General features: G+C 40.5%; 1 protein-coding gene across 5 annotated transcripts in view; it reads right to left on the bottom strand.

The window, feature by feature from the left end:
• Positions 1 to 16,484, bottom strand: part of crtc1a (CREB regulated transcription coactivator 1a) — a 37,130-nt gene that overhangs the window by 9,954 nt on the left and 10,692 nt on the right. The window contains exons 4-12 of one of the 5 annotated variants that reach the window (XM_021322085.2): positions 15,638 to 15,699; positions 13,198 to 13,292; positions 12,524 to 12,609; positions 12,403 to 12,443; positions 11,269 to 11,483; positions 10,937 to 11,082; positions 7,789 to 7,881; positions 6,917 to 7,015; positions 4,075 to 4,179 (exon numbers count right to left, since the gene is read on the bottom strand). In XM_021322085.2, the coding sequence (XP_021177760.2) occupies positions 4,075 to 4,179; positions 6,917 to 7,015; positions 7,789 to 7,881; positions 10,937 to 11,082; positions 11,269 to 11,483; positions 12,403 to 12,443; positions 12,524 to 12,609; positions 13,198 to 13,292; positions 15,638 to 15,699 (942 nt within the window). The remainder of the gene's footprint in view (positions 1 to 4,074; positions 4,180 to 6,916; positions 7,016 to 7,788; positions 7,882 to 10,936; positions 11,083 to 11,268; positions 11,484 to 12,402; positions 12,444 to 12,523; positions 12,610 to 13,197; positions 13,293 to 15,637; positions 15,700 to 16,484) is intronic. The other 4 variants (XM_021322086.2, XM_012873571.3, XM_021322087.2 and 1 more) reach the window with 4 other exon arrangements.

The following is a 16,484-nucleotide window of genomic DNA, read 5'->3' as shown; positions in this document are numbered from 1 at the left end:
TGTGCCTGCGGACAGATTTTGACCCGCTAATACCACCCTATTCTGCTTTTGATGCTCTCTAAAGAAAAGACAAGCAACAAGGTTTAAACTTCTGAACGCTTAAAGCGTAACCCAACCCCAGACGCATTTTGTAAAAAGGCCTACTAAGAGTGCAGTTCCAGGATGAGCGGTGTGGGTTTTAAGCAGTGCTAGTTGCCGTGGCAGTCAGGGCGACATCTAGTGGTTTTTGCCACGGAAAGGTCTTTTTTTCCTCCTCCCAAACGCAGGCAGGGCTATGGTGACGAAAGAGTGTACCGTTGGAAAATTCAACTGCAATCGCCACCGTTCAACCCTAAGAGGGCAGCACTGAGACAGTTTTAAGACAAATAACTACACAGGTACACATAAAATGTAAAAAAAACAGCACAATAACATTAAAAGCCGTAGTAAAATAGTTTATACAGTTTATTTAAACAAAAAAAGTTGATTTTGGGGTGGGTTACACTTTAAAAGCTAATCCAAAATGTAGCAGGAATTTGTTTAATGTTTTAGGAATAGTCGTTGCTTTTTTAAATCAAAATGAATAGATTTTATTTGATATTCTTGTTTGAAATTAAAGTGCAACTAGAGTGATGCGGTGAAAGCATGGTATGTCTGCCAATAATCATACAGTGAGAATCCCATACTATACTGATCCGTGCATAGACACACTTGGAAAGAGAAATCAATCGAGATTTGTTGTTGTAGAACAGTTTTAACTTGCATGGAAACTACAAGAAGCCACAGAGGTGAGCAGGTTTTCCTTTGTGTTAATGAACTAAATAGATGAAACTAAAACAAAGAGATAAATGAACAATTAATTGATTGCCTGTATATCAATAAAATCAACAGAAATCATGCAATCAATACTAGGTTCTATACTCTCTTATAGGTCTCTGTGCAGAACTGACTGTTGCATAAAGACCGGGTATGACTCAACATACCGTTATGATAAAGTGGAGGGGAGTTTCCCCCACACTTCGTCCTCCTGCTGTGATTTGGCCTTGATGTTTTAATTAACACAAACCCAGTGGGATATAAAACACGCAGAATAAAGAGAATGACTAAAGAATATAGACCCCTTCATGACTTCAGACTTCTCGCGCATGCTTAACTCTAGACAGTTAGAAATTCTCTTTTAGATGTCCTCGTATGATCAGCCACAGAACCTCTCCTGTTTCAGCATGACCTCATGAGTAATTGGATCATATCCTCAGTCATCTTAGTCTGAAACCACATTATCAGTGTTTGCTGCAGATGTCCCCACAGAGCAGAGCAGGACAACGGGGCACACGAAACAGCAGTTGTGTTTTTGCCAGTGAATGACCTCGGGATTACAGAGGAGTCCCTGCAGCACAAAGACAGACCAGAGGGGGCCGAGCAAACAGCAGGACACACATGTGGACACACACACACACACACACACACACACACACACACACACACACACACACACACACACTGAGAGACTCACCTCGCCCAGGTCCCTCACCGCTGTTGTTTCTGTATCCTTTTTCATCTCAAGCAAACAAAATCCATCTTTAATGCAATCAAAGCAAATCCTCCTTCACATTGCAGTTATTGCATTCTTTGTCCTGAGGTCCTCTGGTCTTTTTGTGAACTGTGCCTCATAAAAAATCTTCAGCGCTCTCATTTGATCGGTTTGGTTTAACTTGAAGCTATTCTCTGTGCGCTAGGTTTTGTTTCTTGTGATCTTCCCATGTCACTAATAGAGATACAGTGATCACAGATTTGCAGCCAATTAACAATTTGAGATTTTTGTAAATGTAAGCCTTTACAAATAATTTTAGACTTAGACCTTAAGTGTGATTTAGACTTAAAGTACGCTGTTAATTTTACTGACATAACTGGAAGTAATAGAAATTTTATGAAGTGTCCTGACATGACCCTGAGAGAGAATCTGTGGGAGACGACTAAATATTAGGGTGATGGTTAGGAGGCTGTCCAGCCTCCAAGAAAGGGAGCACAACACCAAAGCTAAATCCTCAGAATACCATGGAAAACATACAAGAAGCTGCTTAGTAATTATAACATGGGTTATAATCTAAATTTTGAGAAAGTAATTTCATCATAAAATGTTCTTAAAAAGCTGTCTATTTTACACACAATAGATACTGCTTTTACATCTTTTGAGAGATACCTGTCTAATTTTAACCAGAAGCAAACTTTCTTGGTTGAATGAGAATAACTTTAAATTAAAATCTACCAAGGGTATTAATAACTTTGGGCTTAACTGTGTATATTACAAAGACACAATTAAGAGAATGTAGAACCTTCCTAAAGGTGCATAAGTTAATTATTATTTATTTTCTTTCTCTTTAGCCCCAGTTCCACCGACCCTACTCTGTTTAGCTCGCCTGCCTCGGCTCCTCCCTTCTCGGTTTATCTTCGTGTGATTTTTGTTTCACCTGACCTAGAAATGCCTGGAAGAAGGAAATGCCTCCATGGGGAGGCAAAGTATACGGTGAGAGCAGTGGAGCTACAATGAACGGTTGAAACTGAAGCTCCCTGGGTACATAAACACAAGAAGTGCCCATGTGAAGCTAGCAAGTGGAAACTAAGAAGGAACGAGCATGCACACTGACGTTATGTGAGGGCGTCACATTGATTGGCATGTCAGACAACCAATAGATAAGGTGATCCCCGGAACACGAAGCCGAAAATGACTGCCCACATTACATTTAAACTAACAACAAAATAAGGCACAGCTCCCCACCAGGCAGACAGTCTCAACGGTTCTCAGTGTGTGCATGAGAGACGAAAGCAGAGAGAGGCTCCAGTTTGACTCACGTAGTTAGAATTTACAGCGTTATGAGATTTTTTTGCCTCAGCCATGGCGGGAGTGACGAGCACAAAAGATCGGCAATAAAATAATTTTTACAGGTCTCATTTCTCCTTGCCCCTCAGCCATTCACTGAAAAACAGTGTGTTCAGGTCAAAACTCCTCTGGAGTCCACTCGGTTAGACCGTGCTCTTGAGTAGGTCCAGAGAAACTCGAGCTGACCGTGAAAAAAAAAACTATTCCTGAGACCCTTTGTAAGCGGGCAGAGCAGACGGGTGTGCGGCCAAACCGAGCCGGTGGAACTGGGGCTACAATTACAATTGCCTAACATGTAAAATTAGTTTTCCTCTATTTACCACAGTTGCTTCTCCAGAGGCTCCGTTAGTCAGTTTAGGGGCGTTCGCCTGGGTGTTACACACTGAGTCTCCACCACCAATAACGCATTAGCGAGAGAACGCGGGCTAACTTCAATATTTATAGCTATTTTACTTCAGAAGACATGACGGCTCTAAACAAAAGAGCCGCGCAAGAGCTGTCTTCTCCTATGCTCTTACATAACACTGGCGTCATTTCAACTTGTCGCCAGAGGGGGGCAGATGACTACAAAAATTGTGGAACTTGCGCTATGCTTCTTTAACTCTGAAATTTCTAAAAGACTGTTAATGTTTTCTAGTTCAATTAGTCATATTCCATGACAAATTGATAAAAGCTTAAAGGGATAAAGCAAAGCAACCTAGCTGGATCACATGTTGCCTTCATGTTATTTGCTTTAACACTCTCTTTCTCCAGCAGCCTAAATGGACTGCAGAAATATCGCAATGTATTATAGAAAATTTTAGTTTGAAATACATTGGAACATCTCTAGGTATCTTTGTGCTTAATTTTTTAAACCAATGCTGAAAATAGCCAACTTTGAGCCCTCTATGCTCAGTCATACAAAAGAGTGTTGATGTTAGCCCTTTCTGCTTGACAATGGTGAAGTCACTAGTCAGAAAAAGATAGGATTTATTTAAGGTTTCTCACCAGCAATTTTTATTTTTGCACTGTCTGTGATCAAATAGAAATGAAAATGTGTTGCCCTGATCTGCAGTACTACTGAACCAACAGAAACAAGCTGGATTGAGGGAGGGGTGGGTTGAGGGTTTCAGCAACACAGACCCCTACGCGCCAAAAACAACCACAGAACTACATTGCAAGGGACGGTGATGTCAACACAAAGTGAGCCCTCAGCTCGTCGGCTCACGCGCCCTTACTTGAGGTGAGCCTCCGGGTGAGAAGCCTTGATTGGAGACGGGAGAGGTTGGAGACTGATTGGCAGAGGATCCAACCCTGTGGCGGTACTGTTGCAGGGAGGCAGTCTGACACGAGAGGATACATCCATGTTATTCAGACAGGAGCGCATCCTTTCTCCAGTCAGTGGATTTGTTATGTGCCGTTCCTCTCACACTGCATATGACGCTTTCCTGAACACATTGTTGCTTCAACTGGTGTCATTTGCAACCCAGGATACGAGCATCACCTCACATTTACAGTCTTTGTAAAGTATTCAAACGCTCTGCAACACATTTTGTCATGTTACAACCGCACACTTCCAGGTATCTTATTGGGATTGAATGTGCCAGACCAACAGAAATGATCTTGTAATTGCTGAATGATGAGAAATAATAGCACAATACTATGGTTTTCAAGTATTTTTTAACAAATACAAATCTCTATTTGTAAAGGGTGGCATGCATTTTTATTTAGCCCCTTTGACACCAATAAAAAACAGTGTAATACATTGTCTTCAGACTAAGTAGTGTAATTTTAACCTGAGTGAATATCTAGCTGTTCTGTGAGGGCGTTAGTGGTTTCTTAGAGAACGTTGCTGAACAAACAGCATCATGAAAATAGATCAATGAGAAAGTTGTGGAGACGTTTAAAGGAGCGTTAGGTTCTAAAACGACATCCACGGATTTGAACATCCCATAGAGTTCCATCACCTGAACATGGAAAAAAGACCGCAAGACTGCCGTCCTTCTAAACCGACAGGCTGGGCAGGGACAACATTAAACAGAGAAGAATGAATCGTCTTCTTACTGAAAAGTGCTCCCTAAAGAAATTTCACTTGCATTGCCTTGTTAATGTGGGTTTAACCCCTGAGCAGCACACTGATATGTCAATAGGTGTATGAATGTGAGTGTAGTTGCCGGAATGAAACCTTTTGTGTAAAAAGCTTTTTGAGAGTTCAGGCTAGACTAGAAAAGAACTACACATGGTCATTTACCATTTAGGTATGCAAAATATTGAAAACCATGTATCATGCTCCTTCCACTTTACATTTATGCATTACTTTATGTTGGCAAGTCACATAAGATCACAAAAAAATATGTTTAGATTTGTTGCTAAACCAAGATAAAATGTGAAAAAGTTGAAAAGGGTTTGAACATTTTTGCCAAGCACTGTCAAGGAATGAACGTGCCAAATACTGCATGTCACTTCAGTGCATAACTAAAGCTGGCCGGGATGAGGAAGAAAAAGGAAGAACGTCAGGGAACGAATGAAAACCAGAAAGAACCCAAAATTCAACCATGGCAAAAGAATATTATAAAACTAAGGATAATCAGCTGCATCACTTTGGGTTTTTAGTACCAATCCAACAGAAATCAAACATGTAAATTTTATAGTTCACATAACTCATAGGTCCCCAATAAAACAAAATATAGGAATTTTAACTTAAAACTCAACAGGCTATCCCATAATATTGCAGACAATATCTAAAACAGGCTCAGAGAGGGACAAAAGAATCAATGCCAGAAAGTGTTTAAAAGTGCTGGAAAGAAGAATAGCAGCTCTACAAACAGATAACGATTTTGAATGTCTGGTAGGGCAGTTATAATAATAATAATAATGATGACAGGACATAATACAGCATATCTTCAGAATAAAAAGCATACGTTAGCTTCACCTTAATGCTTTCCTCTCACCACATACTGCAAAGCCTTCACATTAGATGAGTTGGATATGAACCACTTATGTTCAACAATTCCCATTCCTACTTTCATACTGCAGTCATAAAGCAGCAAAATCAAATATGTTAACAGAAAACTGTAAAACAACAAAACACTGTAAATCTGCAATGCTTTAATTTGTAAATAAGCTGAGTATGGTGCAGATTGTAAAGAACACATGTTCTAGGAATTTTAAATAAAAAAAAAAAAAAACACACTGTACAACCAGGGTCCGAAATTAACACTCGCCAGTCGTCAAATTTCCCGTTTGGCGAGTGAATTCCAGAGGGCTAGCTGCCACATGGCGAGTAAATGTTTGTACCAAATAAATTACAAAACCCATTTGGGCTGCGGATGACCCGTTCACAGCTCTGTCCATCCTGAGCTCAGCCTAAATTCCTCCTTCTGCAGAGCAGGAGGCATGGGGGGAGAGCGGCTCCCAGATAAATCCTTCATTCAGAACCAGTCATGGCTGCACGCTGGATCAGAAAACAGTTCTGCTAGCCAGATTCAGTCTAAAACGGCTATTAGTCTGTTTATAAGTTTCTTTCTTATTTATTCTGCATTTTTTTAACTACGTGCTGGGCTTGATGAAACTCTGCCTTATTCACAAATGAGACCAACATGGATAGAATAATCGTAATCTGTAGTGCTTTTTATTGGCTGGATGTGAATCTGATAATTCGTATTGTGCCTTTTATAATAAACTTAATATTTTCCTATCAAAGGTAGGAAACAAAGATTTCTCTTCCGGGGTCCAGTCAGCCAGCCCCCACACCACTAAATTAACATGATCTCACTCTTAATTTTTGGTAAAAATTGAGAGGTCTGGTGAGGATTAATATTTTGGCAGGTAAAAAATATGCCTGGCCGGTTGATTTTTACATCTACCGGCCAACTTGGCCGGTGAATCAGGAAGTTAATTTCGGACACTGTGTACAACTGTGTGTTCCTTTCAGAGGAAGACTTAAGACACAAAGTATCACAGCTAAAAATCTACCGATTGATGCCATCTGACTAAAACTCCTCAGAAAGAACAGGAACCAGCCAACGTACCACTTATAACGTATACGGACACACAATGTATGGGCTGTGCACTGCTCACCGTGTTCATGTCGATTGTCATGTTAGTTTGTGCAGAAGTCTGGTTGTCTGACGAAGAGCAGGAGTTCACAGAGGACGGCAGCTGGACTAGTCCCGTCTGCTGGAGAGCATGCAGTAAAATCACAATAAATAACAATTTCTCATAATGCAACAGAGAGAGACAAATAAAAGCTAAATAAATGCTAAATACACAACGTAATGCTAAGCTGAAAATTGATAGAAGGACCACAAAACTCACTATTCTACTCTCTACAGAAGCGTATGAGACAGAGCTGCTTTTCTACCCCATAGCAGCAGCGCTACTGATGTCAGTTTCTCCAAGTGACATCGCAAAACCTTTTGAACCAATAGCAACACTGATTCGAAATTCAATGCCTGACACCCGTTAAACCTAAGGAGTGCGGCAAACTGATGGCTTTAGACACAAAAGCAAGATCTGTACAAATATGTAGTAATCGGTCAAAATAATCACCAGGATATGTAGACAGCCCTTTGAGAGAATCATGTTAACAGTTTATTAGCAAATTAAGATCATTTGGGGGTGAGTTAGCCTTTAAGTCAAACATTAATGTACCATGTACAAACGCCCTCACCGCCTGCTGGAAACAACCACATCACGCAGGCCTAAACACATTTCTGAAGTGTTTGATCAACAAGAACGATGGGGCTACACATTACTGAGTCACATTTTAGTGCTGGTTGAGGGGTTATGAGTATTATTGCTCACGTTTCTACGTCAGCCAATTTGAAGTTTTTGGTTATGATCCAGCACTAAGAAATGCAAATCCCGGTCTCAACATGTTATTCAGGAGTGTAAGTGGGATGAGGTTAACAGATGTTTTGAGTAACAGCTGGCTTTGGACAGAAACTCACTTGCTGGTTCTGGTGTGTCTGGGGGATTGACTGCTGGCTGATGAAAGAATACTGGGACAATTGTTGCTCGAGATCCATAGCACTGATGGCCACCTGGGGAGAACACAACAAGAATGCAACCCATTTATCAACAAGTCATATCCAAACAGAGAGGAAACATGCAAATGCTAGCCAGGCACTTCAGTAAACTCAATTAAAACATTGTCATTAGGAGCAAGATGCTAGATTCTTGAAGGCTGTAACTGGATGTATGGAGTTAAAAATATCTTTACGAACAAATGATAAAGCTAAACAAGTTTCAGATAAGACATCATTAGAACATCACAGTTTCCCTAACCCAGTTCCATGTTGGAGCAGCAAACTGGGGCAACTCTGACTGGAACAAAATACTGTAGCTATATGTGGCTGTAAGAAAAAAACACCTACATGTAGGAGCGACTGCAGTGTCCAGAACGTCTTTGGTAAGTAAAAATACTGATAATGACGCAACACTAATGTAAAGCACTTCACGACATCTTGCCACTTGGAATATTGGAAAATTATGTTTTATTTTATTGTTTTTGCATTTTAATTTATTGCTGTGAGACAGGCTGAATAAAGATGGAAGAACTGAGTTTTGCAGATAAGAATGCAGATGTCCTCTATATATCAATAAGATGTTTAGATGTCTGTTTAAGGCATTGTGCCATTTCTGACTGGAAATGACATAGATCTGTTTGTTATCACGGCCACAATGTGAATCCTGGACAAGTGGGTCAGAGCATCTCCAAATTTGACAATGACCTGGGACATCAATCACAGGTTAGAAAATCAGTTCTATTCCAGCTGTGAAAGGACTTTATCATTTTCATCAGCACCCTGCATGTCTGCTGCAATACAATCCCTTCATATAAAGCATACACCTGATGTTCAGAAACATTTTTCTTCAGGGAATCCTGTTTGATGCTCTTATACACACTGTGTTTGCTGCTACTTTCACTCTTCTTCTGTAATAAAAACACAACCCCAAACCCACTCATACGGATCACTTTTGCCTTTCACATCATTCAAGTTGAGCTGGCAAGATGACTGGCCGTGTGTTTGTTAAATGCAGATGGAGTTGCTGAACCAAAAGGGAGTGGCCTACCTGAACATCTCAAAAGATCAGAACATTGTGTAAAACCAAGCCACAAAGAGGTCATTGCTGAAGAAGCTGGTTGTTCAGAGAGCTCTGTATCCAAGCATATTGACAGAAAATTGAGTGGAAGGAAGAAATGTGGTAGGAAAAGGTGCACTAGCAACAGCGAGAACCGCAGCCATGAGAGGATTGTTAAGTGAAATCCATTCAAGAATTCTTTTGGGGGGGGGGGGGGCTTCACAAGGAATGGACTGAGGCTGGAGTCAGTGCTACTACACCCAGACAAATACTTTACGTGGGCTACAAATGTCCCATTCCCGTGTCAAACCACTCCTGAACCACAGATAATGTCAGAAGCATCTTATCTGGGCTAAGGAGCGAAGGAACTAGTCTATTGTTAAATGGTTCAAAGTCCTGTTTTCAGCTCAAAGTAAATTCTGCATTTCATTTGGAAATCAAGGTTGCAGAGTCTAGAGGAGGAGTGGAGAGGCACAGAATCCATGTTGCTTAAAGTCCAGACTGAAGTTTCCATGTCATCTGCTGCATTTGGCTCATGCCAAATTCGTCCAAATAATTCAATTTTAGTCTCATCTTTCCAAGCTAATTATTCCTGAGGCTCTAGGGCCACAGTGTGTACAGCATAGAAGCTGGGTGCATGCTGCCGCACATTCCCACTGCAGCTCTATGACTTGGTTTGTACCTTTCTAGTGATACAGACCAATTTGGCAACACCTGCAACAAAACTGTTAATGACGTGAAAACTGTATTTTTACACTCCAGAGAGATGATGAACAATTAATTTATTTAATGCTATTGTTATCAGTATCAGGAATAGTAGTATTTGGTAGTATTTCAACGTGTGCATTTAGAGAGGATTTTCTGGGCCAAGATGAAGACTGTCTCGTCGGCCACAAGGCGTTTACAGCCATGTGCACAGTGGCAAGGAGCTCTGCATTCGTGTTTCTGTCCAGCTGTTGGGCCTGTTGGGTTTCCTATGTGAGCCTTTTAAAGGGCTCTAGCTGACCGATTAGAACCATAGCAGCTAAATCTGAAATTAGCCATGCAGATTTGTGCAATTAGATCATCTACATCAGCCAAGCTCATCACTTTCACTTTAAATGGAGCTGAACAGGCCAACATTACAGGGTGGTGTGCAGCAAAAGCCGGTTTTCCTGCAGTTACTGAAGCGATCAACTGCACATATATTGCCATAAAAGCAGGATCACAGGAGGTAGCTAGCAGTCCATATCCTTACTGCAAGGCGTCTCTGTGTGCCTTGGGCTCCCCAGTGTCAGCCATTGTGGCCAATTTGTACATGGAGGAGGTGAAGAGCAGAGCGCCGCAGTGCTTACAAGGGAACACCACTAACTCACTGGTTTAGATATGTGGATGACACTTGGGTTAAAAAACCCAACAATCATTCACCCATCCATCCATTTTCTAACATGTCTATCCCTTCTGGGGTCGCGAAAGGTGCTGGTGCCTATCTCAGCTATCATTGTGCGAGAGGCGGAGTACACCCTGGACAGGTCACCAGTCCATCACAGACCCAATAATAAACTGAACATAAATATAGTGTTTGATAACTAGGGTCAATTGGGATGAATGCACTTGATTTGGAATGTACTTTTTTTAATTGTAAAGTGCCTCAAGGCAACATTTTCCTGACTGCTCTTGCCAGACAGGCAGGGGCAGTCAACGGCGGTTGGAAATACACCCGATCAGACAGCTCCATCGAGGTCAATGGTGTGGGACCTCACTAGGGTCCAGGAGTCCCCCCAACCCACAGCCCGCCCAAAACATGCCTGTTAATCATTGGCTGCCAGCCAGGATTCCACCAAGCTGCTCATGGTCCGAGTGCCCACAACAAAACCACCACACAGCAGGGTTCCCACCACCACAGCAAAACCTGTATGTAAGGGTTCCTGTTACCACAAAACATCTGGGATGTTTTGAAATGGACAAAACTAAAATAAATCCAACAAATCATCCATAACATTCTCACGTTCCAGGATTCCAAACAGAGAGTACCTGGGAAAGAGGGAGTGGTGGAGACATTTGGGAGAGCTGCAGGTTCTGCTGCTGGTGTGAGTCTCCTGCATTTAGGATGAGAGGAACCATGTTGTCCTGGCCAGACTGGATTTCCATGTTTACTGCAGGCTGAGAGCTGTTCACTCCTACCCAGTACACAAAAACAGCAAGGAGAAAATCTTCTTAAAAGCACTCACATTAAATTGCCACTAATTAGGTTCAAACTGTTGAAATGAACAGCCCTGGCGGTTCTGTGGATGTATCTTTCAAAATCAGGACTGAGAACTAAACGATAACTTTTTAACGAGCCCATGGCAGCATCTGAGGAATACCTTGACTGCTACCCAGATTCTGTGTACTGCTGGGAGAGCCGAAGGAGGGGGCAGCTGCATCGTCTGAGTCAAGCGGGGTGGGCAGAGGAGGAGGAAACTGGATGTTGGTGAGGTCAGGAAGAGATCCACCGCTGTTGTGGGCTGCTGGTTTCAGCGAAGTGGACAGCTGCTGCTCCATGGTGGGGAAGATGCTGCAGAAAACAGCCGCCGTGAATCTGACAGCAGTGGGCAGATAAACCCAGCACAATCACAAACACTCAACAGTTTATGCAGATTACTCGGTGCACATTCATTTCCAAGAAAAACAACTCTAGAGTTGTTTGGACTTCACTCATCTTTTGGCTTTCATTACTTTGGCAGGAAAGTCAAAAAAGAAGTGTTTCAATTCCCATCAGATGGCTTTAATTAAAAGTAAATACCTTATTTATACTTTTTAATTATCTGTGAATGGAGTTATAAAGTACACCATCTTTCTATAGTTCAACACCTTTTTAAAAGCATGCAGCCTGGATGCTTTCAGATTTTCTGCTTTCATATTCGGACAGGCCCTGTGCTGGACTGGCGACCTGTCCATCCTTGTTTCTCTCCCAAAAACCACAGAGGATAAGCACCAGCCATCACTCATCCCTGCGAGGATAAGCCCGTATAGATAATGGATGGATGGATATTCAAATAAGGCTGAGGTCACCTCATTTGGAGCTGAAGAACTTAAAAAGAACCTGCTTAACCACTTAATTGTTTTTAATGGTGTTAACCTAATATCGTTGGACAAGATTCGGGAGCCTTCTTTATCAGGATTGTCCTTCAACTCCTCATACCTGACTGTCCTGAATGCCTGTGAGAATACTTCAGCTTTTTTTGTGTCTTAGCGTGTCATTAATCACCTGTAGTGATGCTTTAACTTCGAAAGCTGAGATAAATGCCTCTTTTTTTTGCTATCTTCTCTTTATTTATGTACCAGAGAGGTCACTGAAGCTATAAATTAAATAGGGTTGTGGTATGTAAATCACAATTGTTTCCAGCAGTCACATTTTGCTGATTGGGCTTGACTGGTATACACACGGTTTAATGCACAGAACTTGTCCAACAATCACACATATCTGCACCCGGTTTTAAATCCCGGAATGTACTCACTGGATCCCAGGAACTTCACAGAGCTCGGACTGTGTCACGTTCTGAAGGGAGAGAAAATGACAGCCAAAGTAGTGAGAGGGCCGCAAAGAAATGTGAAATACTCATATCCAGCAGCTTCTACCTTTTTACAGTCCCAGGTCTGCTTTTGTCCATCGTCCTCAACCTCCTGTTTAATGACTCCAGAGCCTGGTACAGTCAGTAAGAGAACTGGAGAGACGGAGACAGAAAACATTCTTTTCAGTCTTTTTGGTGCGCAAACATCAATTCTATTAGCTCTCATAGAAACCAGAGCACATACGCCATTGTTAATTGTGTTGAATTCATTTTAACATGAAAAAGAAAGTAGATCAGGGACAGCATAAAAGTAAAACTGAATCAAAATGAGGGATAAAGTTACAAAAAGATGATGAATACAGTTTCAACCCAAGCATCTAAATTTAAAAAACAGCCATTAGCAAGAGCATTCATCAGCTACCACATGTTCTCGCCAATCAATTTTCCTTCTACGCCTTCAAAGCAACATTCAGACCCTTTCATCGTGCACTGGAGGGCACTCGACTGAGCCATCAAGAGAGAGGAGCAAAATACCACCGAGATAAACAAGATTACTACAAAACAGCCCATCCACTACCATCCACTTCAGATTACACACAAACGCCTCATTAGGAGCACAAACTAATTATTTCAAAGCAGAGCTAACAAACAACTTGAGTTAAACCAATTTAGGACAGCAAAACTTTCCTTTATTTACTGTGTATCAAGACAAAGTAGGATTACAATCACGATGTCCTATACCTCGTTTTGGCTGAAGTTCCTGGGAGCCTCCGGTGAAGGAGGCTTGCTGTGCAGGAGTCAGTGTGCTTTGATGCAGGGCCGAGTCCGAATTTGTCCTGCAGTGCACAAGTCATACAGTGAAATGTATAAAACATTGTAGACAACAAGCAGAGCCTGTGGAGATGTTATCCACCGTGTTGCTGTGCATGTACACCGTTTAAAAGAACTAGAACAACGCTCAATGCAAACCCTAATTCAAGTTGAGTTGAGCTAATTATAACGAGGAAAAATGCGCCTGACGGAACAATAGCAATAAGAAATATCCCCTCCCCCCTGCAGTGCCTGTAAGCCGAGATTCAGACCCACTGGGACTGAAACATGCTTCTACAGGTTGCGTGTATTGCTTGGTGTGTTACTGAATATCACCGTAAGAGTTTGAAGTCTTCAGTATTAAGCCCCGAACCTCAGCTTGATGTTGTCAAGTTTGGAGGAAGTGAGAAGACCGCCACCAAAGATAGTTGGCATAGTCTGTATATCACTGATGCGTAAAATACAAACATATATTTACTTTTTGATGATTTTAAAATGTACAATGATTTGAATGTATAAGAGCCCTTAGAAGATTTCTATACTTATCCCAGACAGAGTTCTTCTATTCAGAAATGTCTGGTACGTGAATTTCTGTTAAGATCAATATGGCTTTCCATCCAGGGCGGCACAACCATGGGGATCTTAAAAGGTTAAAAAAGTTCCTGACAGTTGTGCAGGAAGGATTTTTCCAGTTGCATGTTCAGCCAATTTGAATGCATGCAATAGTGACTGATTACACTTAAGCTGATGTCTAATTTACAGTGAATACTTTATTTCTATCCATATACAGTCAGATTCAATAAATTAGAATATACGGAGGCTAGATTGTCACATTAAAAGCACATTTTGAAAAAGAAAAAAAAACTTTTAAGCTGGTATTAAACATACGTTTCATTAAGCCCCCATTTGTGCATGAAAAATTTTGTTTTTTTGTTGGCCTGATGCCAAATTCTAATCTTAAATGCTGTGTTTTCATTAGCTGGAGTTAGGGGGGGGGAAAAATCATAATTAACAGAAATAAAGCTTTTAAAACATACCCGATTTGTGTTAATCTATATATAGTGTTTCCCTTAGTGAAATGAGTTACTGAAATAAATGAACTTTTAAACAACGTTCTAATTTATTGAATATAACTGTATATCTGTCTATCTAGAGCAAGTAATATAAGATTACAATTAGAAAGATTTTTATTCCAATTCTTTATGTTTCTTATGTACACACGGTACTAACAAGGATTTATGTAAAAACGCCCAGCTATTTCCATAGTACATGCCTTCAGGCCAGCTTCTGTTCAGAAATTGAAAATCCAAAACAGAAAAAGATATTCATTTCAGTTTAGCTAGCATAGAAAGTTAATGTTAAATCTGTGAATGGCCGTGCCACTATGTACATAAACGTCTTTATGTATGATTGTATGCATAACGATGACAAGTACTTTAAAACATGCACTGTTTCAACAAGTCTAGCCTTGAATGCAGGCATAAACTACAGTTACCACCACATTTTCCTCTCAGGTTGAAACGTTTTTTTAAGATCACGGAGCATCAACACTGCTCCACCCACACACTTGGCACAATCTTTGGTGCTGCAAGAGCTTCTAATTAAACAGAGTCGAACTCTGTGAGCATTAGTTACCGTTTTTAAATGTGCTTGATTTTTATTTTACCTGATTAAAACGAGGCAACAGTCAGACTTCATGACGGATTTTTTAAAGAATATCTAGTAGTTTTGGAATATATTTGTCATAGCATGCAGGTGTAATACACTAAACAAACAATAATCAGTTATTTCTCAAAGTCAGTAAAAAAGTGTTCCAGTTCTACTTTAAGAATCAAGAATGAATTATCTTTACTGTCATTATGTAACCACACACACAAAACAAAACATAACATTCAAGTCGAACGCACCTAAAACACCTCTGAGAAGCTAAAGGGTGTGCAAATAGTCCTTAGTGTCTGATAAGATGTAAATGTTCAAGTCAAAAAACACAGATAGCAGTGACTTTACACAACGATGGAAATTACTGTGAACTATTGTGCAATTGCATGAATGTGTCAGACAAATTCTCTCAGAGAAGCTAAAAAGTGTGCAAATAGTCCTTAGCAGAAATTGAATGTTGAAGTTAATGGATGCTCAAGTCAAAAAGGCAGATAGTCAGGTTACAGGATGATCTAAAACACTGTGCGATTGCATGAATCTATTAGACAAACATTCCTGCAGAGGTGGAAAGTGTGCAAATAGTCTCATTATCATCAGTTTTGTTCCTAAAACCGTTTCACAAGAGAGGAAGATACGGTATATATGAGGCACAGAGTGAAACAGAACTATGTGGAACTGAGCAGGAGGCTGTGTTGGGGCCACACAGTCTTACCTTCTCCAACTGGTATCAGGAGGCGGTGACAGATACACTGAGCCATATGGACAGCTGTCAATGTTAGACTTCAGGTCAAGAAAATCATCTGAAGACAGACTTGGCGTGTTTCAAACAGTGTTTCATGAAGACAGAATGAAAATGGATATCTGCTAACAGTTCCTTACTACGCACACTTTAACTTCCTCTATAACTTCTAATCCAAAACATAAACCGTAAAATGTAAGTACACCCAACTCTCTTTATTTATCGGAACAGAAAAAGAAAGAATCCGATCAGGGTTTTTTTTAGCTCGAAGAAGAAGAAGAACACACAAGATACAGCGCAGAGCAGCAGAATGTGCAACATTCAACAGTAGTCTTTTCTGGACAAAATACTTTTTGTAGTTTGTTCAGTTGCAGCTTTGCAAACTAAAATACTGCTGCCATGTTCATTTGCAACAGACCAAACCTGATTGAATACAGTTGAGCCTAAATTATTCACATTTCCTAATTTTTTTTATTTAAAATTAATTTTAATTTAACCAGGTTTCTGATAGCAAATGAGACTAGCCTCTTTCAGGAGCAAAAATAATGTAGAAGGTGAATCAATAAAAAAATAAAACAGTGTTTTTATAATTACAGTTTGATTAAAAAAATGGCCTGTTAAAGGTTATTTATACCCATTTAAATAATCAATTTCATAATTTCTCTAGGCATTACACCAATCAAACCTTTCTATAATAGGTGACAAGCTTTTGGATTTTTTTATTCAAATTAAACTCTGGACTCTGCTGGGTCAATCTAAAATATTAATATTACTTCTGTCCGTAAAAAAACTGTTAACCTTGCCTGTTAATGTGTAACAG

Source organism: Fundulus heteroclitus, chromosome 6, assembly GCF_011125445.2.
Source record: "Fundulus heteroclitus isolate FHET01 chromosome 6, MU-UCD_Fhet_4.1, whole genome shotgun sequence".
NCBI classification, from domain to species: Eukaryota; Metazoa; Chordata; class Actinopteri; order Cyprinodontiformes; family Fundulidae; genus Fundulus; species Fundulus heteroclitus.
The sequence above is the reverse complement of the archived record's forward strand: the minus strand, read 5'-3'. Positions and strand labels throughout refer to the sequence as shown.